This window comes from Gadus chalcogrammus, chromosome 4 (genome assembly GCF_026213295.1).
Source record: "Gadus chalcogrammus isolate NIFS_2021 chromosome 4, NIFS_Gcha_1.0, whole genome shotgun sequence".
Lineage (NCBI taxonomy): Eukaryota > Metazoa > Chordata > Actinopteri > Gadiformes > Gadidae > Gadus > Gadus chalcogrammus.
Window position 1 is genome coordinate 1,889,841 of NC_079415.1, and position 25,000 is coordinate 1,914,840.

General features: G+C 43.9%; 2 protein-coding genes across 5 annotated transcripts in view; one reads left to right on the forward strand and one right to left on the reverse strand.

Moving 5' to 3' along the window:
• LOC130381627 (NLR family CARD domain-containing protein 3-like) overlaps positions 1-9,118 on the reverse strand; it is a 15,975-nt gene extending 6,857 nt beyond the window's left edge. Inside the window, exons 1-8 of one of the 4 annotated variants that reach the window (XM_056589321.1) lie at positions 8,959-8,992; positions 6,971-7,030; positions 5,258-5,416; positions 5,064-5,183; positions 4,682-4,866; positions 2,107-3,889; positions 1,587-1,760; positions 132-305 (exon numbers count right to left, since the gene is read on the reverse strand). In XM_056589321.1, the coding sequence (XP_056445296.1) occupies positions 132-305; positions 1,587-1,760; positions 2,107-3,889; positions 4,682-4,866; positions 5,064-5,183; positions 5,258-5,403 (2,582 nt within the window). In that variant the 5' untranslated portion in view covers positions 5,404-5,416; positions 6,971-7,030; positions 8,959-8,992. Of the gene's footprint in view, positions 1-131; positions 306-1,586; positions 1,761-2,106; positions 3,890-4,681; positions 4,867-5,063; positions 5,184-5,257; positions 5,417-6,970; positions 7,031-8,958 lie in introns of all 4 variants that reach the window. The other 3 variants (XM_056589319.1, XM_056589318.1, XM_056589320.1) reach the window with 3 other exon arrangements.
• A 176-nt stretch (positions 9,119-9,294) lies between these two features.
• nell2b (neural EGFL like 2b) overlaps positions 9,295-25,000 on the forward strand; it is a 54,653-nt gene continuing 38,947 nt past the window's right edge. The window contains exons 1-10 of the mRNA XM_056588726.1: positions 9,295-9,485; positions 9,882-9,946; positions 10,051-10,162; positions 10,314-10,382; positions 10,462-10,520; positions 14,939-14,983; positions 15,380-15,444; positions 15,549-15,660; positions 15,812-15,992; positions 20,114-20,242. Of these exons, the coding sequence (XP_056444701.1) occupies positions 15,959-15,992; positions 20,114-20,242 (163 nt within the window). The 5' untranslated portion in view covers positions 9,295-9,485; positions 9,882-9,946; positions 10,051-10,162; ... (4 more) ...; positions 15,549-15,660; positions 15,812-15,958. The remainder of the gene's footprint in view (positions 9,486-9,881; positions 9,947-10,050; positions 10,163-10,313; positions 10,383-10,461; positions 10,521-14,938; positions 14,984-15,379; positions 15,445-15,548; positions 15,661-15,811; positions 15,993-20,113; positions 20,243-25,000) is intronic.

A 25,000-nucleotide genomic window follows, 5' to 3' on the forward strand; every position in this document is an offset into this window, starting at 1 on the left:
CACACACACACACACACACACACACACACACACACACACACACACACAAACTATTACTGGAGGTAAATCAGTTCAATGTCTTCTGTTGTGGAATTTGAAGTGTAACTGTTTGACCATTGAGTAAAGCTGACCTGAGAGTTTCCAGTGTACAGTGTGGACTCCCCAGTCCAGCAGAGAGCAGCTTCACTCCTGAATCCTGCAGATCGTTGAAACTCAGGTCCAGCACTCTCAGACTAGAGGAGTTGGAGCTGAGAACTGAGGCCAAAGCTTCACAGCATCTCTCTGACAGATGACAGCGATTCAGCCTTCGCACACACAATAAGCACAACATGTTAGTAACTGGGTTTGAATTGGAAACACGACCCACTTAAGTTCCCATGAAGACACATTGCTCTGATCAGAAAACTAAAACACTGGTTTGTACTTTGTGAAAAGTTTCATTGAAATGTCACAGCAGCACTAGCGCTATTAAAGAGCATGTGAAAAATTACACTATTCTGGACGACCAAGAGAAGACGTTAAATCCTAATTGGAGTATATTATCCAATCAGAAGCCGGTTATTATGAGTAGGTATTTGATTGAGGAGGAGGAGGATGATGAGGTGATTGTTGAGGAAAGAGATGTCGAGGCGCTGGCGGTAAAAACGGAAAAAGACCCCCTATTAGGGGTGTGCCAAATAATCGTCATGACGATGCATCGCGATTCTAATTTTCACGATCTACTGCATCGATTGTTGACGCCAAGAATCGATTATTAATTTAAAAAAATGAATAATAAAAAAAAAAATTTTTTTTTATTTTTTATATAGTTTTATAAAGGCTATTCACTTTTTGTGGCATCAGTTTGTCCTCTTATGTTTATGAAATGATATTGTTGTTATAATGGCAGCTACTTCCAAAAGGGGAAATGTTTGAATGTTTTCATTTCATTGGTTTAAAGGACCACTGAGGCCATGTAAACGGCACTGATTATCCTTATTTTGTTATTTTAAGTTTTATAGATCCTTAGCACTTCTTGTCAGTGTATCCAGTAATAGTCGTTTCAATAAATACAGCTATGTATGAATTGAGTTGCTTTGAGTTATCAATTGAACACACTATCCAGATCATACACAGCCAGTCAGCCACTGGTAATGGCTTAATTTTTTTTTAACAGTGTTCAGTGAAAATTCGCAATGCATCGCAATGCATCGCAATAATTCAAGTATCGCGATGCATCGTGATAGAATCGCATCGTGGCATGTGAATCGTGATACGAATCGAATCGTGACTTCTTTGGCAATACCCACCCTATGCAATCAAAACATTAACAATTGATTTAAAGTGACTGAATCTGTTCACATGAATGGACACAGATGGATGGTAAGTGACTAAGGACATTATCACGTCTATTAAGGGGGTGCGTATTTGTTAGGGTGCCACCAAATGGAAAAGTTAGTGTCACCAGTAGATAATGTGTCTTGAGCCCTGAGAGGATATATTCTACTTATTTATTTAGACCTGTTAACTTTATGGAGGTAAATCTGTTCAACGTCCTCTGATGTGGAACTTGTGGTGTAACTATTTGACCATTGATTCAAACTGACCTGAGCGTTTCCAGTGTACAGTGTGGACTCCCCAGTCCAGCAGAGAGCAGCTTCACTCCTGAATCCTGCAGATCATTGGTACTCAGGTCCAGCTCTCTCAGACTAGAGGAGTTGGAGCTGAGAACTGAGGCCAGAGCTCCACAGCATCTCTCTGACAGATAACAGCCATTCACCCTCCACACACAATGAACAGAACATGTTAGGAACTGTGATTAAAGTAACTTGTATTAACGTATTAATTGTATTCACTTTATTTTTGTGAATAAATATCTAAAACAAGGGATATTTAAATGTTAATTATCTATGGGGTGTACAATTGTAAATCGTTAAGTAGTGTTTGAAAATGTTTTATTTTTAATCAATACTCGTTTGATATTCTAGTATTATTTATATTGTTTGTGTATTGTAATGCATGTTATTAGTGAACCTACAGATATGTTTTTTTTAGTTATAACTTATATATTCTACTATCAGGTATATTGTGTTGTGTATTGTCATACATTATTATGAGTGAACTTACAGAGATGTTTTGGAGGCTTTGATCACTGGCAGCAGCCTCAGAAGACCCTCCTCTGAAGCTGAGTATTTCTTCAGGTCAAACTTTTCCAGCTCCTCTTCTGATGACAGTAAGATGAAGGCCAGAGCTGACCACTGAGCAGGAGAGAGACATTCTGCGGAGAGGCTTCCTGATGTCAGGGACTGTTGGATCTCCTCCACTAGAGAACGGTCGTTCAGCTCATTCAGACAGTGGAACAGATTGATGCTTCTCTCGGGAGAGAGACATCCACCGATCTTCTTCTTGATGTAAGACACCGTTTCCTTATTGGTCCCTGATCTACTTCTTGTCTGTCCCAGAAGACCTTTTAGGACAATCTGATTGGTCTCCAGAGAGAGGCCCAGGAGGAAGCGGAGGAACAAGTCCAGGTGTCCATTCTCACTCTGTAAGGCCTTGTCCACAGCACTCTGGTAGAAGAGGTTGAGTTTATCTTCACCGGAGGTTGGCGGTTCTTCTGAGAGCAGATTGACCCCAGTGTTGATAAAGGACCAGAAGACATAAAGGGCAGCCAGAAACTCCTGGATGCTCAGATGGACAAAGCAGAACACGCTGTCCTGGTACAGCCCACACTCCTCTTTAAAGATCTGGGTGAACACTCCTGAGTACACTGAGGCTGCTCTGATATCGATGTCACACTCTGCCAAGTCTCCCTCGTAGAAGATCAGGTTGCCTTTCTCCAGCTGGTTAAAAGCAAGTTTTCCCAGAGAAATAATGATCTCCCTGCTCTCTGAACTCCATTGTGGATCTGATTCAGCTCTCCCATGATACTTCCTGTCCCCCTGTATGGACTGAACCCTCAGGAAGTGGCTGTACATCTGAGTCACGGTCTTGGGTATCTCATCTCCTATCTGGGATGTTTTGAAGAGGTCCTCCAGAACTGTAGCCGTGATCCAACAGAAGACTGGGATGTGACACATGATGTGGAGGCTTCGTGATTTCTTGACATGGGAGAGGATTGTGCTGGCCAGCTTCTCGTCTCTGAATCTCTTCTTGAAGTACTCATCCTTCTGTGGGTCGGTGAACCCTCTCACCTCTGTCACCATGCCAACACACTCAGCAGGGATCTGATTGTCTGCCGCAGGGCGTGTGGTTATCCAGATGCGAGCAGAGGGAAGCAGGCAGCCCCTGATGAGGTTTGTCAGCAGCACGTCCACCGAGGTGGACTTTGTGACATCAGTACAGATCGGGCTGCTCTGGAAGTCCAGAGGCAGTCGACACTCATCCAGACCATCCAAGATGAAGACAACTTGAAACCGGTCGAATCTGCAGATTCCTGCTTCTTTGGTCTCAATAAAGAAGTGATGAAGAAGTTCCACTAAGCTAAACTTCCCTTTCAGTAAATTCAGCTCTCTGAAAGTGAGGAGAAATGTGAAGTGTATGTCCTGGTTGGTTTTGCCTTCAGCCCAGTCCAGGGTGAACTTTTGTGTTAAGACGGTTTTACCAATGCCGGCCACTCCAGTTGTTATTATTGTCCTGATTGGTTGACCTTGTCCAGGTAAGGGTTTAAAGATGTCATCACATCTGATTGGTGTTTCCTCCATGGCTGGTTTCCTGGAAGCTGTTTCAATCAGTCTGATCTCATGCTCCTTGTTGACCTCTCCACTGCTTCTCTTTGTGATGAAGATCTCTGTGTAGAAGTCATTCAGAGGTGTTGAATGTCCTGCTTTAGCGATTCCCTCAAACACACACCTGAACTTCTTCTTCAGATGAGACTTTATTTTATGTTGGCACTTGACAGCATCAGATCCTAAAAGAGAAAACAACGGAAGACATCAGTTAGTGGAAGGTGACATCCGTGGAACCAGGTCAATATTTCCAGGTAGATCAACTTCATGATATTTAGAGGTTTCATTACTTCTGGTCGGGGATGCTGGTCGTGACAAGGACAGCATGTTACAGATTCAAAAAGTTCAGGACTATTTTGTTATTTCCACAGCAATATGATTAGTCTTATGATAGTAATAATGATGCTGAATCATTGTAAAGTGACTTGCTATGCTGATATAGCTAGACAGCGTTGCAGCTCTTCAACTGAGTTATTCTGCTATTGATCTGCAGTATAATGTTTAACCTTCTTTAACCTGATAGACCCACAATAACCCTACATATCTCGATCAAACCATTTAACCTGATACGCCCACAATAACCCTACATCTCTGGATCAAACCATTTAACCTTATACCCCCACTGACCTTACATAGCTGGATCAAACCATTTAACCTGATGCCCCCACAATAACCCTACATATCTGGATCAAACCATTTAACCTGATACCTCCACAATAACCCTACATATCTGGATCAAACCATTTAACCTGATACCTCCACAATAACCCTACATATCTGGATCAAGCCATTTAACCTGATAACCCCACAATAACCCTTCCTATCTGGATCAAACCATTTAACCTGATACCTCCACAATAACCCTACATATCTGGATCAAACCATATAACCTGAAAGTCTATTTATACTAAGTTTCTTACTCCTCTGTTTGCCAAATAAGAGTATTTTCTGTCTTCAAAATAAGAGTCTCTTACCGCCCCACAGTGCGTCGGCCAGTTCCTCCTGGTTCATCTCCATCAGGCAGAGCTTTGTGATGTCCACCACTCCTTCTATGGCGCGCCTCCTCTGCTCCTCCTCCAATGGTACTTCCATAGACCAGCCACTCTTCATGGAGACACAGCTGGGTCCAGGGGAGTCTGCTCTCTGCTGCTGCTCTGGGCTTCAACACACACACACACACACACACACACACACACACACACACACACACACACACACACACACACACACACACACACACACACACACACACACACACACACACAATTATATTTCCCCTGAATTGCAGACATCATTATCAGTAGAGGTTGATAACAGCCAACTGGTCTGTTTTCATTGTCTGTTTGAAACCCCTACCTCTCCTCTCTGGAGGGACGTCCATCTTTAAAGTTAAATGGTATAATCATACTAGAGTGGCCACTCTTCATGGAGACACAGCTGGGTCCAGGGGAGTCTGCTCTCTGCTGTTGGACTCTTCTAGATAAACAAGAACCAGGATTTATGGACGTTTGATAGAAGCTGTATCTTTATGATCTCTGATAAATCCTCACCTCTTCTCTATAGACTGATTTCCATCTTTAAACATAACAGGATGTTCCATAGACCAGCCACTCTTCATGGAGACACAGCTGGGTCCAGGGGAGTCGGCTCTCTGCTGCTCCTCTCCTGAACCCCCCTCCTCTCTCTCCTCATCCATAGTAGACTGATACCTGGACACAAACACAACTCCATATTGTTTCTGTCGATTCTGCTTGAGTACCGAACGGTAGGGGTGTGACGATATCTCGTGCCACGAAATATCGCAATATTAAAACCTGACAAAATACGTAGTTGAGACGAAAAAATTGTTCGCAATATCATTTTTTTTAATTATTATTTTTTTTTTTTCAGTGCTAAGTTCTCTGATCAGTCACAAGCGCTCCGCACAAATATTTAAAGGTCCCATTGCATGAACTTTTCATTTTATGAGGTTTTCTAACATTAACATGAGCGGTGGTGGTGGTGGTGCCCCCTGGTGGTGGTGCTCTGGCAGCGGGGCTCAGGGGGGAGACAATCCCGGGCAACAATCCCTTTCTCCTCCATGTCTCCATGTCAATCTGGACTTCAGGGAGTCACAGCCAAAGTTGCTTTCCCCCAATTCCTTCTCAACCATGGCCGAGACAACCCCCCACTATGAGTCTCGTTGTGAAAGTACCGGGACTTGGAGTCCGCAAACGGCAACAATCACTTTCTCCTCCATGTCGCGGTTCAGTCTACTTCAGATTGACGTGGACGTGGACGAACTTCGTTTTTGATTCATAATATCGTCTGGAGGCGCACACAGCTTTTGGCCGTGATAATATGTATTATATGATATAGATATCTATGTATTATATGATATTATTAAGATATAGCGCTCCAGAACTGTAACCCAACTGTTGTACACTTCTTTGTTAGTTGGATTACCGTTCTGCTGTTGGTGTGATGGCGCATAACACGTCGGACTCTCGTCTCCGGTATTTCTACAACGAGACTCGTAGTGGGGGTTATCTCAGCCATGGTTGAGAAGGAATTGGGGGAAAGGAACTTTGGCTTTGACTCCCTGAAGTACATGAACCACGACATGGAGGAGAAAGGGATTGACTCCCGCTTGAGCCCCGCTGCCCGCGGCCGAGGGACCACCGCCTCGGCGCTGCAGGAGGCGGTGGTGCCTAAGCACTGCCCGCTGCCCGTTGCCCGCTGCCCTTTGCCTGCTGCCGAGGTGGTGGTCCCTCGGCAGCGAGGCTCCGGCGGGAGACAATCGCGGGCAACAATCCCTTTCTCCTCCATGAAATGTATTTGTGAGAAGAGAGTAATTCATATATAAATCACAAAATACATTAGCGAATCCTTCTCTGTGCATTCATTATTAATGACACTGCTCTGACCCCATACTATTGGGCTACTTTTAATCACGCAATGGCTCGCTATTCTCTTAACACACACACACACACACACACACACACACACACACACACACACACACACACACACACACACACACACACACACACACACACACACACACACACACACACACAGGGCCGGCGATCGGCATAGGCGAGCTAGGCGACCGCCTAGGGCGACAAATGCGTTGGGGGCGCCCTCTGGTGGCGCCCTTAATTAAAAAATATATCAATTAAAATATACGACGCGAACGGAGAAGCGAGGGGGCGCGTGAGCAATTGTCAGGGCGGCCCGAAACCGTCAGCGTAGCACCCCCCCCCCCCCCCCGCTCGCAAGACCTGTCCAGGGCGCAAGTTGATTTCGAGTCGCCTAGGGCTCCGAAACGTCCAGCGCCGGCCCTGCACACACAAGCAGAACAGGGCCATACATTTCACCGTTCAGATTCTTCAGTTCAATTCATTTTACATTTTTGTTTATGCCTTGCGATTCCACTCAGCTGTCACTTTATTTGTTTCCAACCATTTACATTTTCTTAAATGGTGTGTATGTTTACATTGTTTACAACATTTAGACTTTTGTGAAAATCCATTCACTTGATTTAAGACATTTAACGTTTCTTTATGTCTTAATCTATTTGGCCTTATTAAAAAATATTTTCAACCCCACTTTGTAGGCCTACTAAAGCAAAACTAAAGCATTTTCGGCAGGAAATGCATTTTCTAGTTATTATATAGGCTACTGTCGTTTTCTTTTAGAAAAGGTTGCCGAATCAGGATCGCTTTTAACTCACTTTATTTAGTTAAGGTTTGCTTGAATCTCTATGAAGCAAAGGGCGGGGAATTGTATGCATGCGTGGAGATGCATCCGTGGATGCCCTGCCTGGGGCGTAGCTCATTTAATACATGAGCTCCGGTCTAACCATGGACATATTATGGTCTAAACCCGTTTCGGCTTGCTCTCTCTGTAGATACGGAGTAGGCGCACCCTCTATGACGTTTAACGTGCTCTGATTGGCTTTGGTGTAATCAGAGTGCCCGCCTCCGGCTTCCTCGAATATGGCTAGTCCGCTCCCTTGTGGCTATGTGCGGATATTACCGTTTATATGCTGATTTGCGTTACAAAAGAAAATATAAACGGTGGTTAACCGGTTTTGATGACTCCAGTAGGAAACTTAAGATACCTAGAGAAATGCGTGAGTGCTCACAAAACATCAACAAGTCAGCAGTGTGGTGCAGGGCAGGGCCGTTGCTACAATTCCTGGGCCCCTAGACAAGATTTACTGATGGGCCCCCCTGCGCTGAATTGTTGACGGGGGGGGGGGGGGGGGGGGGGGGGGGGGGGTACTATGGGCTGGTGATATAATGGTAATTTAGAATAAAAAAAGTTTTTTTTTTTTTTTTTTTTTTGTGGGCCCCCCCTGGGCTGTGGGCCCCCTGAATCGTCATCACCTTTCACCCCTTATCGACGGCCCTGGTGCAGGGTGATCATTTCTGATATACAGTACAAAAGCTGAAACTATTAGCCAAGAGTGGGAAAGACGCAGACGCAGACGTGGGAAGCAATAAGACGCACCAACTCACAGTTGCCTGTTGCAAAATGGTTCAGAGTTTAATATAAATAGTTAGGGTTAGCCGGTATGGCGTTATCTGGTATGGCTATAGTCTAATGTTAGCTTAGTTCGTGTTGTTTCGTCATGTTAATCGCTAGTAATATTAAGTAATTTGTAGAAATATAGCCTATCATCACAGACTGTAGGAATGTCACCCACCCTCCATCGAGTACGACACTGACGCTCGTAATCTGTAGTGCAAGGGAGTGCACACATGCAAACCCATAGCGAGTGACGTAGGACGTAAAGTCCCGCCCAGGTCGTAAAGTCCCGCCCAGGTCGAAGTGGCGTCGATTTAGAGTGTCCCCCGCAAGTTGTTACTTGTTTAGTAATGTCATTGGATATGCGTATTGCGGGTCGTTACATGCGCTCATCAGAATAACAATAAGCTGTTATAAGTTTATATCAGTCAGCTGTTTTCCTGCTCTAAACCATCACACTAACAATAACCTGTTATAACTTTATATCAGTCTGATCTTATCCTATCCTGAACCATCGCACTAACAATAAGCTGTTATACCTTTATATACGGTTAGATCGGTCTTTTTTCTATTTGCTGTTATTTAAACAAGCAATGCCTTATAAAGAAGGCAGTATGCAACCATATAATAAATATTATAACACTAATAATTATATGTACAAAAAATGTATTTTCTATTAGGCCTACGTGATTAAAATGCGGTTAGGTATGGTATAAAATTAAAAAAGTATAAATACCAGTGAAGAAACGGAGGTTGAAGTGTTCCTAGAATAAGTCAGTCAGAGAAAAGGATTTAAAAGTGGAATTCGAGAAAGATCGAGTTGATGCGGAAGAGGAAAGGCAGGTAGGCTCGAGCAATGAGGTTCTGTCTGTGACGCATCTGCAGCCTGAGACTATCTGCAGCCTGAGCCACTTGCCAAACACGCCCATTGCTCTGCTAGACACGCCCATTGCTTTGCCAAACACGCCCATTGCTCTGCCAGACACGCCCATTGCTCTGCCAAACACGCCCATACGTGCGCGTGCGTAACGCTACAGAATATACGCCAACCGCCCAGTCCCGTCCTGATACTTTGCAGTCACGTGACTACCACGTGACTACCACTCAGATAACTTCCTTTTGGCGTCACCCCTTCACATTTCATTGTGTGAGTACTTTCTCAGTAATGACAAAGCTGTCTCATGTTAAATATGTCTCACATGTGTCTCTCATTACAGTACACCTGGTAATTTTGCCACAGAGGCTACTTTTGACTTCAGTATTGTAAGTATTATGTCAAGTCCATCTTTAATAATATCAGATCAAATAATAAACAATAAATAACAAACATAGGAAGAAAAAATAACATAGTAGAATTTATAGTCAAGGTGTCGAGCTCAGCTTAAAATACATGCCAAGGAGAAGAGGTGGGTCTTAAGTATGTAGCAGTTACTGAGAGTATTGCCTAAGGGCCAATGTGTAGGCTGCAGATGGTACTTCCCAAACTATAATAAAACATATCCAAATTGAATGAAATCATGCTTACTTAAAAATAGTGAGCATTCAGAGTGTATGCAATAAGCAGGGTTATCACAACTATAGCTGTTTTTATTATGAAACACAGAATCCGTAAATATACTATAAGGAAATGAATGCATTTTGACTAACATCTTTCTTTAGCATGACATGTCTTTCCTGAGACGGTGGTGGTGTGTTGTCCTGGTGGAAAACCTTGGGCTGGAAGGGTATGCTGCAGTGCTACAAACATAATATGTATTTATTTATGTATTATCAGGAATTTGGGATAAGACCTGGTAATAAATGTAATGCTCTGGTGTTTTAATTGCAGGTATGGGAGGAAGTTCGCCCACTTTACGGAGGAAGGAAAATCAACCCTCCGAGACAATGTCCCACCTGTCTTCAGGATTGCACGAAAAAGGAGACTTTCAAGCTGCACAGTGGTCAGTGCTAAGTACTTCATGTGTCTTTATGGCTCCTGCAGTGGGTTTAGTTTGGTACTGTGTCAATCTGAATCCAACCTGGATCGCGTTTTCAAGTGGTAAACCTTTGCATATTAAACATGATGGCGCAATAATGATGTTTGGTTTACAGATGCCATTGGACTCTGACAAGGACCATGCTTATAATAAGAGGCCTTACAGCTTTCCTTCTAAGGAGATGGTTAGTATAAAGTTAATTGCATACAAAGACAATGTCCACCATCAGAGCTGTACTTATGTGAATTTGTGTATCCATTTAGGGCAGTGGAGTTACCATGGACAAAGATGTCTTCAGCTTCAAAGAAGACACGTCTCTCAGGTGAGAACATGATGCTACTGCATGTAAAGTCTCTGGTGCAATCTGCTGTCTTCACCTTTAGCCAATATGTATCATCACAATGTTCGAGTTGTGGTTTACGAAACACACATTTTTGGATTTATTGGGAGCTTTTCAATACAATAATAAGGGTCCAAGTACTTAATTCCAAGTAGAGTCTGAAGACAACATGTTATTCTTTTTTGTTGTGTGACTATTTCTGTGCAATGAAGAAGCAGTTGTCTCGTTCCGACCAGACCGGTTTCAACATTGTTGACGTTAGTGTTGGATACTCAGACCCGCCTCGCCCTGTGCTACACACAAACAGTTTATTGTGCAGAATTATAAAGAAAGAAAGAAAGAAAGAAAGAAAGAAAGAAAGAAAGAAAGAAAGAAAGAAAGAAAGAAAGAAAGAAAGAAAGAAAGAAAGAAAGAAAGAAAGAAAGAATAAAGCCTTAGAATAGTTGAGCAGTGCTTGGAGCACTCAGCTAATGTAAGAAAATGCAGTTAGTTAGATGTACACTAGGTGGCACTATAACTCTGTGTTATATCTCTGTTCATAAATATGTCTACCATCATCTGTTAGTCGTTTTACCAGACGGCATTGTTCTGTAAGTCGTTTTGTCACAAGAAATGACGGACTGATCTCCGTCAATGCTATGATTGACTTTTCATTTAAATTGATTTGATGTTGATAGGGAGTGCAGCAAAGTTCATTCAAAGGATGAGACACTATAGGCTCAAAGGTTCAATATTTATTCCATTCACAAATACAGAAATCCACCATAGAGCCGCTATCCAATCATAACAATCCATATGGTCATTTTGACACAAATGTAACTTGATTGATTCTCGAATTAAAATAAATAATGAAGGTCTGAGAATAACCAGAATAACACAAGTTCACAGAAGATAAACGGTAGAGAAATTGGAAAAGAGGGATTTGCTAAAACTACAACAATGATGCTGCATCACAACTAGTCCCCGTGTTTCTGTTGGACTATTGTGATTTCCTTCGGGGCAGTCCCTCATTTTCACCATCAAGAATATATATTAAGAAATAAATTATTTACACAATGGTTTATTTGTTGAGAAAAAAAACATCATAGAATATATTCTTCGCCTTTTTTATACTTTTGATTGTGTAATACCCCTGGGTCAATTTAAAGCCATGAATCTAATTGTAGAAATGCCAATTCAGTGGATTTATTTTTGTTTAGTTGCGTCAGTCTAGCCCTTACTCTATGGCCACAGGTTTCTTGATCCGACCTTCGACGACGAAACGGTAGCGTTTTGAATATTGGTTTATGAGCTAAATTAGACGTGGAAAATCAAAAATCCAAAGAAATCCAAAATTAGACATCGGATCGAGTCCAAAAAAAAAAAACGCTACACTGACTTCTCGCTACTCCTACCACAGTCAAATCCTTTGTATCCACAGGTTCAGGGTAGCGTTTTGAACACATGCTTCGCGTTGTGCCGACGAAATGCACATCGCTTGGACCCCTGCATAACTGCTTGCAGTTCTAGTTTTTTTCTTAGTTTACATTGTTTACAACATTTAGACTTTTGTTCAAATCCATTCACTTGATTAAGCCACTTAACGTTTCTTTATGTCTTAATCTATTTGGCCTTATTAAAAAATATTTTCAACCCCACTTTGTAGGCCTACTACAGCAATCACAGACTTTTTCGGCAGGAAATGCATTTTCTAGTTGTTATATACTGTCGTTTTCTTTTAGAAAAGGTTGCCGAATCAGGATCGCTTTTAACTCACTTTATTTAGTTAAGGTTTGCTTGAATCTCTATGAAGCAAAGGGCGGGGAATTGTATATGCACGCATGGAGATGCATCCGTGGATGCCCTGCCTGGGGCGTAGCTCATTTAATACATGAGCTCCGGTCTAACCCGTTCTGGCTTGCTCCCTCTCGGGACTCTCTAAATCGACGCCACTTCGACCTGGGCGGGACTTTACGTCCTACGTCACTCGCTATGGGTGTGCATGTGTGCGCATAGCCGTCACACGCGATGGCGTGCATGTGAGAAAGGTTTTGGCTTTAGTGTCTATGGGTTGGTAATAACGGTTCTGATGATTTTTCTGATGGAAATGTGGTCTTTTATTTCCATAATCTTTGTTCAGTGAACGCATAAACCCGTTTGTTAGTTAGCAGTTAATCAAAATGCGATCTCTTTGTTTACAGTTACCAACGACCAACTGATGATTGGGGGTTCGATTCCCTAGTGATGCAAGGTCTTTTCTTTCATTTTGGACTGCACACACATCGCGAGTGACGGATACTCGCACAATGTACACACATCACTGTCTTTACAATTTCTAGGCAACCGAAGTTTAAAGATTGTCAAGTGGTTAACTCTTGAATCGCATGTACTAAGACCTGATGGGTTAGTGGTCAGAGAACAACTCATTAATGCGGGGATAAGGGGTTCGATTCCTTAATGAAGCTAGCTTTTTTCTTTCATATTGGACTGGATGTTTGTATGCCATTTTGCGTAACTTGTAGTTTATGATGAAGAAATGTTACTGGGGTTAATGTTAGGGTAACGGATAAGACACAAGTGTTTTTGCAACACAATATTTCTTACAATAACAAAGTCCAAAGTTTTGATGACTCCAGTAGGAAACTTAAGATACCTAGAGAAATGCGTGAGTGCTCACAAAACATCAACAAGTCAGCAGTGTGGTACAGCAGGGTGATCATTTCTGATATAGAGTACAAAAGCTGAAACTATTAGCCAGGAGTGGGAAAGACGCAGACGCAGACGTGGGAAGCAATAAGACGCACCAACTCACAGTTGCCTGTTGCAAAATGGTTCAGAGTTTAATATAAATAGTTAGGGTTAGCCGGTATGGCGTTATCTGGTATGGCTATAGTCTAATGTTAGCTTAGTTCGTGTTGTTTCGTCATGTTAATCGCTAGTAATATTAAGTAATTTGTAGAAATATAGCCTATCATCACAGACTGTAGGAATGTCACCCACCCTCCGTCGCGTATGACACTGACGCTCGTAATCTGTAGTGCAAACTGGAGTTCGTGCACAGATCCCTGAGACAAACGGCTACGCGCACACATGCAAACCCATAGCGAGTGACGTAGGACGTAAAGTCCCGCCCAGGTCGTAAAGTCCCGCCCAGGTCGAAGTGGCGTCGAGAGTGCCTGCTCTCTCTGTAGATACGGAGTAGGCGCACCCTCTATGACGTTTAACGTGCTCTGATTGGCTTTGGTGTAATCAGAGTGCCCGCCTCCGGCTTCCTCGAATATGGCTAGTCCTACTCCCTTGTGGCTATGTGCGGATATGACCATTTATATGCTGATTTGCGTTACAAAAGAAAATATAAACGGTAGTTAACCGGTTTTTCATTATTATATACCAGTAACCTAAAGACAATATAAACGCTAGTAAACTATCGGCCCAACTTACGTTATCTACTCCGTGATTAAAATGCGTCCATACGGTATAAAGTTTGGAGGTTGAAACAGGGCTCCTCGGTGCGACTGCGACCAGATGCGGAATCAACTGAACTGAACCGATATGACGCCGCCCTTCTCAGTGCGTGTCACGTGTCTGGGAAACCGAATGTGTTTCCCCAGAAAACCCAATATACACACACACACACACACACGCACACACGCACACACACACACACACACACACACACACACACACACACACACACACACACACACACACACACACACACACACACACACACACACACACACACACACACACACGGATCACTGAGCCAACTTTATGTTACTGCATGTCACCGCAGACCAACACTTAGTTGTAACTTGTTTAGTAATGTCATTGGATATGCGTATTGCGGGTCGTTACATGGAGCTCATCACAATAACAATAAGCTGTTATAACTTTATATCAGCTGTTTTCCTGCTCTAAACCATCACACTAACAATAAGCTGTTATAACTTTATATCAGTCAGCTGTTTTCCTGCTCTAAACCATCACACTAACAATAACCTGTTATACCTTTATATACGGTTAGATCTTATCCTACCCTGAACCATCGCACTAACAATAAGCTGTTGTAACTTTATATCGGTCAGCTGTTATCCTGCTCTAGACCATCACACTAACAATAACCTGTTATACCTTTATATACGGTTAGATCGGTCTTTTTTCTATTTGCTGTTATTTAAACAAGCAATGCCTTATAAAGAAGGCAGTATGCAACCATATAATAAATATTATAACACTAATAATTATATGTACAAAAACGCTACAGAATATACGCCCACCGCCCAGTCCCGTCCTGAAACATTGCAGTCAGATAACTTCCTTTTGGCGTCACCCCTTCACATTTCATTGTGTGAGTACTTCCTCAGTAATGACAAAGCTGTCTCATGTTAAATATGTCTCACATGTGTCTCTCATTACAGTACGCCTGGTATTTTGCCACAGAGGCTACTTTTGACTTCAGTATTGTAAGTATTATGTCAAGTCCATCTTTAATAATATCAGATCAAATAATAAACAATAAATAACAAACATAGGAAGAAAAAATAACATAGTAGAATTTATAGTCAAGGTGTCGAGCTCAGCTTAAAATACATGCCAAGGAGAAGAGGTGGGTCTTAAGTATGTAGCAGTTACTGAGAGTACTGCCTCAGGGCCAATGTGTAGGCTGCAGATGGTACTTCCCAAACTATAATAAAACATATCCAAATTGAATGAAATCACGCTTACTTAAAAATTGTGAGTATTCAGAGTGTATGCAATAAGCAGGGTTATCACAACACTAGCTGTTTTTATTATGAAACACAGAATCCGTAAATATACTATAAGGAAATGAATGCATTTTGACTAACATCTTTCTTTAGCATGACATGTCTTTCCTGAGACGGTGGTGGTGTGTAGTCCTGGTGGAAAACCTTGGGCTGGAAGGGTATGCTGCAGTGCTATAAACATAATATGTATTTATTTATGTATTATCAGGAATTTGGGATAAGACCTGGTAATAAATGTAATGCTCTGGTGTTTTAATTGCAGGTATGGGAGGAAGTTCGCCCACTTTACGGAGGAAGGAAAATCAACCCTCCGAGACAATGTCCCACCTGTCTTCAGGATTGCACGAAAAAGGAGACTTTCAAGCTGCACAGTGGTCAGTGCTAAGTTCTTCATGTGTCTTTATGGCTCCTGCAGTAGGTTTAGTTTGGTACTGTGTCATTCTGAATCCAACCCGGATCGCTTTTTCAAGTGGTAAACCTTTGCATATTAAACATGATGGCGCAATAATGATGTTTGGTTTACAGATGCCATTGGACTCTGACAAGGACCATGCTTATAATAAGAGGCCTTACAGCTTTCCTTCTAAGGAGATGGTTAGTATAAAGTTAATTGCATAATTGCATTGTGAATTTGGGTATCCATTTAGGGCAGTGGAGTTACCATGGACAAAAATGTCTTCAGCTTCAAAGAAGACACATCTCTCAGGTGAGAACATGATGCTAACTTCACCTTTAGCCAATATGTATCATCACAATGTTCGAGTTGTGGTTTACGAAAACACACATTTTTGGATTTATTGGGAGCTTTTCAATACAATAATAAGGGTCCAAGTACTGATTCTCTCGAAACTCACAGGACCCGCTCCCTCCAAGTCAGTTCTTTCAGGGAAATCCAATCAGAAAGGCACACACATGCACGTGCGCGCACACACACGCACGAAAGCACACACACGCACACACGATGTGTGGTCCTATATATTTCTACTGACTTGTAAACGTCATTCCAAGTAGAGTCTGAAGACAACATGTTATTCTTTTTTCTTTGACTATTTCTGTGCAATGAAGAAGCAGTTGTCTCGTCCGACCAGACCGGTTTCAACATTGTTGACGTTAGTGTTGGATACTCAGACCCGCCTCGCCCTGTGCTGCGGGCGATAACGAAAGCTTTTAAGGTTTTTAGGTCATGAAGTTAAATAGTAAATTCACTTGGGTCACGCACCTCCTATATACACACACACACACACATACACACACGCGCGCGCACACACACACACACACACACACACACACACACACACACACACACACACACACACACACACACACACACACACACACACACACACACACACACACACACACACACACACACACACACACACATACGTGATTGGTCGTGTGTGTGTGCGCTTGTGCGCGTGTGTGTGTGTTTGTGTGTGATTAGCCATTTTTGTCTGTATGCTTATGATCACGTCAATTAGATAATTTCTCGAATAAAACCACCAAAACACAACTTCAGGACACAAATAAACACAAAACTATGATACAACACATATCCCTGACGTGGCCTGGGAGGGTGGATTTTTTAAAATCTTCACATTATACATAGGTCTATAGCGCCCTCTACTGACCCCAACCATAATAACGGTCAACCAAACGAGTAGCTTAGCTGTGAGTGGCAGTATTACCGAATCAATTTTATTATTAAACACCTCAACATTTTTCTAGGCTTTAATTGTAATTTGATGTGTACCATTGTAGTCTAAAGGGAAATCATCAGACCTTCATTATCCAGGGGCAGAAAGGGGAGGGGCCTACTGCGCTGACCGTGTATGATGGCATGGGCTGGGGGAGGAGCAAGACAGCGAGATCAGTTTAGATGACATCGTTTCAGTCATCGAAGACCACGAGGGGAGAGAAGAAGCCTTGGGTGGGGTTAGCTAGGGCCTGTTCAGAAAAACACCATACCAGAGCATAAACCCCCGGACCAGTATCAACTATCTATCACACTTGACTAGGATAAAATGAGGAGTGTGGACAGAGAACTGGAAAACAAGGTTTGGAAGAACTTAAAAAATGTTTTCTTTCTTGTCAAAAAGAGGATTTCCAAACGTCAGGTAAACTGGTAGAGTGTACAGGTGAGGGCTCAGTGGCATACAAAGCAAAACTGAGAACTTGAATACACACAAACAGTTTATTGTGCAGAATTATAAAGAAAGAAAGAAAGAAAGAATGAAGCCTAAGAATAACAATCGTTGAGCACTGCTTGGAGCACTAAGCTAATGCAAGAAGCTATGGTTATAAATGCAGTAAGTTAGATGTACACTAGGTGGCACTATAACTCTGTGTTATATCTCTGTTCATAAATATGTCTACCATCATCTGTTTGTCGTTTTACCAGACGGCATTATTCTGTAAGTCGTTTTGTCACAAGAAATTACGGACTGATCTCCGTCAATGCTATGATTGACTTTTCATTTAAATTGATTTGATGTTGATAGGGAGTGCAGCAAAGTTCAATCAAAGGATGAGACACTATATGCTCAAATGTTCAATATTTATTCCATTCACAAATACAGAAATCCACCATAGAGCCGCTATCCAATCATAACAATCCATATGGTCATTTTGACACAAATGCATCTTGTTGGATTCTCGAATTAAAATAAATAATGAAGGTCTGAGAATAACCAGAATAACACAAGTTGACAGAAGATAAACGGTATTATAGAGAAATTGGGAAAGAGGGAAAACTACAACAATGGTGCTGCATCACAACTAGTCCCTGTGTTTCTGTTGGACTTCTATTGTGAATTTCCTTCTGGGCAGTCCCTCGTTTTCACCATCAAGAATATATATTAAGAAATAAATTATTTACACAATGGTTTATTTAACTGTTGAGAAAAAAAAAATCATAGAATAAATTCTTCGCCTTTTGTATACTTTTGATTGTGTAATACCCCTGGGTCAATTTAAATCCATGGATCTAATTGTAGAAATGCCAATTCAGTGGATTTATTTTTGTTTAGTTGCGTCAGACTAGCCCTTACTCTATGGCCACAGGTTTCTCTCTGCAGTGGAAAGTTCTCATCATTATAATGGTTTCCCACACAGAGTGGATAGTGCTGATGCGCTATCGGAGAAAAGCTGACATCATCTTTAGGTAGGACAGAGTATACATTTGGGATGAGAGAGCTTTCTCTCTCTCTGTCTCTCTCTCTCTCTCTCTCTCTCTGTGTCTCTCTCTCTCTCTCTCTCTCTCTCTCTGTCTCTGTCTCTGTCTCTGTCTCTGTCTCTGTCTCTGTCTCTGTCTCTCTCTCTCTCTCTCTCTCTCTCTCTCTCTCTCTCTCTCTCTAGGAGTGCCATTGCATTCATTGTGCTGTGAAGAATGATGCGGCATCAATGGGGATGCATTCAGTTGACTTCACTTTCAGTCCTTCATTCAATATTTGAATTCAAGCCGCTCGCTCTAGCCCACCACCACAATGCGCCAAGCGCGAGCATAGGGGGGGGGGGGGGGGGACCCTGTACAGCTCCAAGGCCAATGAGGTGTCACCCCTACCTGAGCCATCCCTCCCTCTCCCCCCTACACACACACACACACACACACACACACGCACACGCACACACGTGCACCAAAGCCTACATAAACAGCTACCATGGCAACCCAACCTCCGCCTTTACACATTCCCAAGGGCAGCCGCGTCAACGTGTTCACTTCCACGGACAATAGTGAGAGCATGTGCTCGTGTGAACGTGTGCTGTGCACAAACGCCTGCCAACGCACACATCACAGTGCCCACGGCAACCCAACCTCCCTGCAGTGGAGTTACTTTGCATTCAGCCTACACAGATTTCGTACAATCCTACATTTATTCATCAAGACAGAAACTTCTGATCGATTGTAATGATCTCGGTTTTGCACATACACAGGCTTTCACCTTTGAAAGCGCGTTTAAAATGTAGTAAAAGCAGTATTGAAAATTGTAATCTAACTCAACGGAGTTATTTTAAAGAGGCTGGGTCGTGGAGTTTACGTGTGACACTATAATAGTGTGACGCTCTGCATCTTAGAGCGGGACTGACCGCATCCGGCCACAAGGGGGCGGGCGAACAGGTAGCGGTTTCACATTGGCATCCACTCAGGCTGCGATACAGTGGGAGGCTCGAGTGAGTGACGATACTCCCGCCAGCCGCCGCCTCCTCTCGCAGTGGTCCATCTCACCGGGGCGCCGTCAAGTCATCTCGTCCGTTTCACCGCCTTTTTTTGGTCTCTGCCGACAACACCGACAAAAAAACCTCCTCTGTGACTTCAACTCCCCGCACACCTCCGGTCCACCACGGGCGTGGAGTCCTGGCGCTGTGCCCGGTTCGACGATGCGAATTTCGGTGAAGCTCTCTTGATTGGTCCACCGGGTTATATATAGAGGCTAGATTACAGGCGCCACAACGATTATTTTAAACGGGTCAAGCAGAGCATGGACTAATTGTTTTTCTTTTCATTTTGATTTTTCTTACATTTCATTTTTAAAAAATGGGACTATTCAAACTTTTATTTTTCCCCTGCGTGCTCGGAGGAGTGCTCCCCGGTGAGTATGCGGCGTTATTCTCCCGGTATAATGCTGTCGTGGTCGGGACCCCCGCGGATAGGGTCTTCTCGGATCACATAACACACACACACACACACACACACACACCTCCAGGCTCTCCCTAAAGTGTTTTAGTCGTCCTCGTCGAGTCGCTGTCTGTGGTCCTGAATGTAACCTTAACGCCATCTCTCTCCTTCCCTCCCCTCCTGTCCCCCCTACTCCCCCCTCCCCCCTCCAGGTCTGGGTGCGGGAGTCGACCGCGCGCTCAGTGTCGACCTGTTTGCGGAGTTTCATCTGGGGGAGTCTTATGCGGGGGTTTATGAAGCGCAGGGCCCGAACAATGAGAGCAAGGCCTTTCTGTTTCAAGGTAACGCCGTTAATGTGGACACTCTGGGTGTGTTGTGTTGAAGTTGTTGTTCCCTTGAAATGCGTCCACACTCGGCTTTGCTTTCACATGTTCCTCTTCACTTCTGGTGAAGTGTCTCTCTGTCCTCCAATTTGTTCATTCCTGTGCGCTATCAGTACTTTCCCTCTCGCTGACACACACACACACACACACACACACACACACACACACACACACACACACACACACACACACACACACACACACACACACACACACACACACACACACACACACACACACACACACACACACACACACACAGAGTCAATCTTACACTTGTACTCCAATTCCCCTCTCATCTTGGGATGAATCAGACAAGGGATTTCTGTCGAACAAAAGATAAAAGGCTCGAGTCAAATACTTTTATCTTTTTAACCGAGACATTATACAGCAACACACACACACACAAACACACACACACACACACACACACACACACACACACACACACACACACACACACACACACACACACACACACACACACACACACACACACACACACACACACACACACACTCTCTCTCTCTGCGTCTTGGCATGTTTTCTCTAGCTTGTCTCTGTATCGCGATGTCAGTCATAGATAGATTAAAAGATAGATAGATAGTATCCCTCGCCCCTGGGGAAATTGAGCCGTTACTACCACTCACATCAAAATCAGAACTGCAATAATACTTTAGTAAGGGACAAACAATAGATCATGTTTCAGTGTGTGTGTGTTTGTGTTTCTGTGTGTGTGTGTTTGTATGTACCTGTGTGCCTATGCATGTATGTATGTATGTATGTATGTGTGTTGGCCCAGAAAGGCTACGACAAAGGTGTTGAGGAGAGAGAGAGAGAGAGAGAGAGAGAGAGAGAGAGAGAGAGAGAGAGAGAGAGAGAGAGGCATTGTGATTGGACAGAGAAGTGGGTTACTTTATACCTCAGTCCCAGAGGAGACGCTGAGACGTTTGTCAGACGGTAGATCAACTCCTAATTCTCTCTCCCCCGTCTTCCTGTCTCCCTTTGTTATTGCTAACGCACACAAACACACACACACACACATGCACGCTCACACACGCACGCACACGCACGCTCACGCACACACGTGTGAGCACACTCACACATGCACACACGCATACACACACTGGTGTGCGCACATTCACACACACACATACACACACACACACACACACACACACACACACACACACACACACACACACACACACACACACACACACATACACACATACACACACTTGGTAAGATTGAGTGAGGGGTCGGGGCGAGAGACAGTAACGGAGAGACGACGTCATTTTATCTGTCCCAGAAACCTGCTTCTTAAGCACACTCACAGAGCTGCACGGCAGGTGCACACAAAGCACACGCACATAGAACATCCACGTGCACACACACACACAAACATACGCGCACACTCGCTCACATGCACACCCTCATGCAAAAGCTTGTGCATACACAAGTGTTAAAATGTGCACGTATCCTCTCACAACCCCAGAGTCCAGCATAATGGTTCCTGGGAGCATCACATCTATATTTGATGTATCCCAACACCAACATAATAAAATAATCATTGGGCTAGTCGTTTAGGCTTCACGCTAGGAGAGGCCAGACTGCCCTCAGGCAAAATATTAGTTGCACAATTCCATCCTAGAGAACAGAAAGGGGCTAAAATACCTAACATAAAATGTACGACTTAAGACACTTAAATGCTGAGCAAGCATAACTGTTTTATAAATAGACATTTATACAAATGATGTACTTTTTGTCTCTTGCTCAATAAGCAAGCAACTAGCTGGCACACTTGCCATGGCAACCATGGTCCTACTAGCTAGCTAGTTGGCTAGATAGTATCACGTTTAGTCAACACTAGCTTGTCAGCTAACTGGCCTACTGCAGCCACGGAACGACAAACTGCTCACAAAGTGTAAAATGTATTTCAAAGTGTCAATGAAACTCTTTTTTATTTCACAATGAGCTCCTTTGTGATCCACGCCATTGAATCCCTCACGCTCAACTACTTTCAAATGAGCCCTTTCGAATATGGCTCCACTGCTTGGATGAATCCGTCTTTTGCCCTCGGTCTGTGTTTCAATCAGTAAAACATTCATTTGGGAGAAATGACCATTCATCTCAGCGACGCCATATTTTGAACAAACCTTTCTCTCGTTTTATACCCTCTTTAATGCCGAATGATTTGTAGTCCAGGTCTCTCAGCTCCTCTGCCTTGATAGCCGTATCTGTTAGTATCTGTTTTCCGTGCTTACAAAGGCCGAGTGTGTATGCTGCACCAAACCGAATATCAAATCATCTTGGAGGCTGTTCTCTCCCTCGGCGTTCTGTCTCGGCTCTTCTTTAATTCTTCCACAAACACTTCTTTCTCTCTCTGTCTCTGTCTCTCTCTCTCTGTCTCTCTGTCTCTCTCTCTCTCTCTCTCTCTCTCTCTCTCTCTCTCTCTCTTCTCTCTCTCTCTCTCTCTCTCTCTCTCTCTCTCTCTCTTCTCTCTCTCTCTCTCTCTCTCTCTCTCTCTCTGTCTCTGTCTCTCTCTCTCTCTCTCTCTCTCTCTCTCTGTCTCTGTCTCTGTCTCTGTCTCTCTCTCTCTCTCTCTCTCTCTCTCTCTCTCTCTCTCTCTCTCTCTCTCTGTCTCTGTCTCTGTGTCTCTCTCTCTCTCTCTGTCTCTCTCTCTCTCTGTCTCTGTCTCTGTCTCTGTCTCTGTCTCTCTCTCTCTCTCTCTCTCTCTCTCTCTCTGTCTCTGTCTCTGTCTCTGTCTCTGTCTCTGTCTCTCTCTCTCTCTCTCTCTCTCTGTCTCTGTCTCTGTCTCTTTCTCTGTCTGTCTGTCTGTCTGTCTGTCTGTCTGTCTGTCTGTCTGTCTGTCTGTCTGTCTGTCTGTCTGTCTGTCTGTCTGTCTTTCTCTCTCTCTCTCTCTCTCTCTCTCTGTCTCTTTCTCTTTCTCTTTCTCTTTCTCTTTCTCTTTCTCTTTCTCTCTTCTCTCTGCCTCTCTCTCTCTCTCTCTCTCTCTCTCTCTCTCTCTGTCTCTCTCCCTCTCTCTCTCTCTCTCGCTCTCTCTCTCTCTCTCTCTCTCTCTCTCTCTCTCTCTCTCTCTCTCTCTCTCTCTCTCTCTCTCTCTCTCTGTCTCTCTCTCTCTCTCTCTCTCTCTTCTCTCTCTCTCTTTTGCACCCCTCTCGCCCTTCCTTCTCCTTTCCTTTCCTCTTGTGTTCCGGAACGCAACCTCCCTCGCACATTCTGGTCAGTTCTCTCTCTCTCTCTCTCTCTCTCTCTCTCTCTCTCTCTCTCTCTCTCTCTCTCTCTCTCTCTCTCTCTCTCCAGTCAATCTGTGACTCTCTCCTTCCATCAATATCTCCCTCATGTGTGTTCCTCTAGCTTTCCCTCTCTTGCTCGCTTTTTCTCGCCCTCACCTGCCTCGTTATCTCTCTCTCTCGCGCGCGCGCGCACTCTCTCTCTCTCTCCGCCCTCGACTTCCTGTGTTTGGAGAGGATAGTGTCAGCACCTCACTGTGTGTGTGTGTGTGTGTGTGTGTGTGTGTGTGTGTGTGTGTGTGTGTGTGTGTGTGTGTGTGTGTGTGTGTGTGTGTGTGTGTGTGTGTGTGTGTGTGTGTGTGTGTGTGTGTGAGAGAGAGAGAGACAGAGAGAGAGACAGATGGGCCGAGCGAGATGCTATAGTGGGTAAAACAGACATTACTCATAGCTCTGCCGGTCGGCCAGGAAGCCCTTATATAACTCGAGCACCAGGGACCTGCTGGCTGCCAACCTACGCCTGGCTGAGGACATCAAGTATTGATGGAGGAAGAGTCTGTGTTGGGAGAGGAGAGAGTACCAAAGGTACCAGAGTCTGAAGAGGAAAGGTTACGAGGCCCAAAGGGTGGTCTTTCAGGTTGAATAAAGACAGCTCATCCTTCGTTATGTCCGTTGCAGCCAAAAGGTTACCGGGCCACGGGAACACAATTAACTTTCATCGACACACACAACGTGCATAACGGATGGAGCTCGTTAGCTCCGACAGGCTAACGAAGCCAAAGGCGTTGTGCAGTCCGTTGTTTTGTGGATACAGGTTGCACACGGTGGCTGGTGGAGGCGTGGGTTACTGCGGGTTTACCCTCACGCTGTGAAGGCGACAGACTGCAGATCTCTGTCACCTGGCTGCCTTTAACAAGTAGCTTCGCAAGGACGCACACACTAGCAACAGCTGGGTGTATCGCTAATGTGGTTACGTTTGTGTGTCGGTGTGCGTGCGTGTGTTTGTGTGTGAATGCGTGTGTTTGTGGATGTCTATGTGCGTGTGTGTGAATGCGTGTGTTTGTGGGTACGTGTGTGTGTGTGTGTTTGTGTTTGTGCCTGCGTGTGTGCGTGTTTGTATGTGTATGTGTGTGTGCCTTTGTGTGTATGAGCTCCACAAGGAGTCGTTGAGAATTCCTATCCGTCTACGGTGCCGTGTGATCTTATTGGAGTTACACCTCAAATCGTTTTGGGCTCATGATGCTATTATGAAAAATTAAAGCAGATGATGGTTATCCTCTAACGAGCAGTTTATTGTAATACGGAATATGATTTACGACATACGTGGTGGTGGTAACGTTGGGGGGAAAGGCAGGGGGGGGGGGGCAGTAAATTAAATCAAACAAGGAGGAGGAGGCTTTCATCAAGAGAGAAACACAGGCCCAGGCGTTGGGATGGCATCCCCACTTTACACTAATAATGT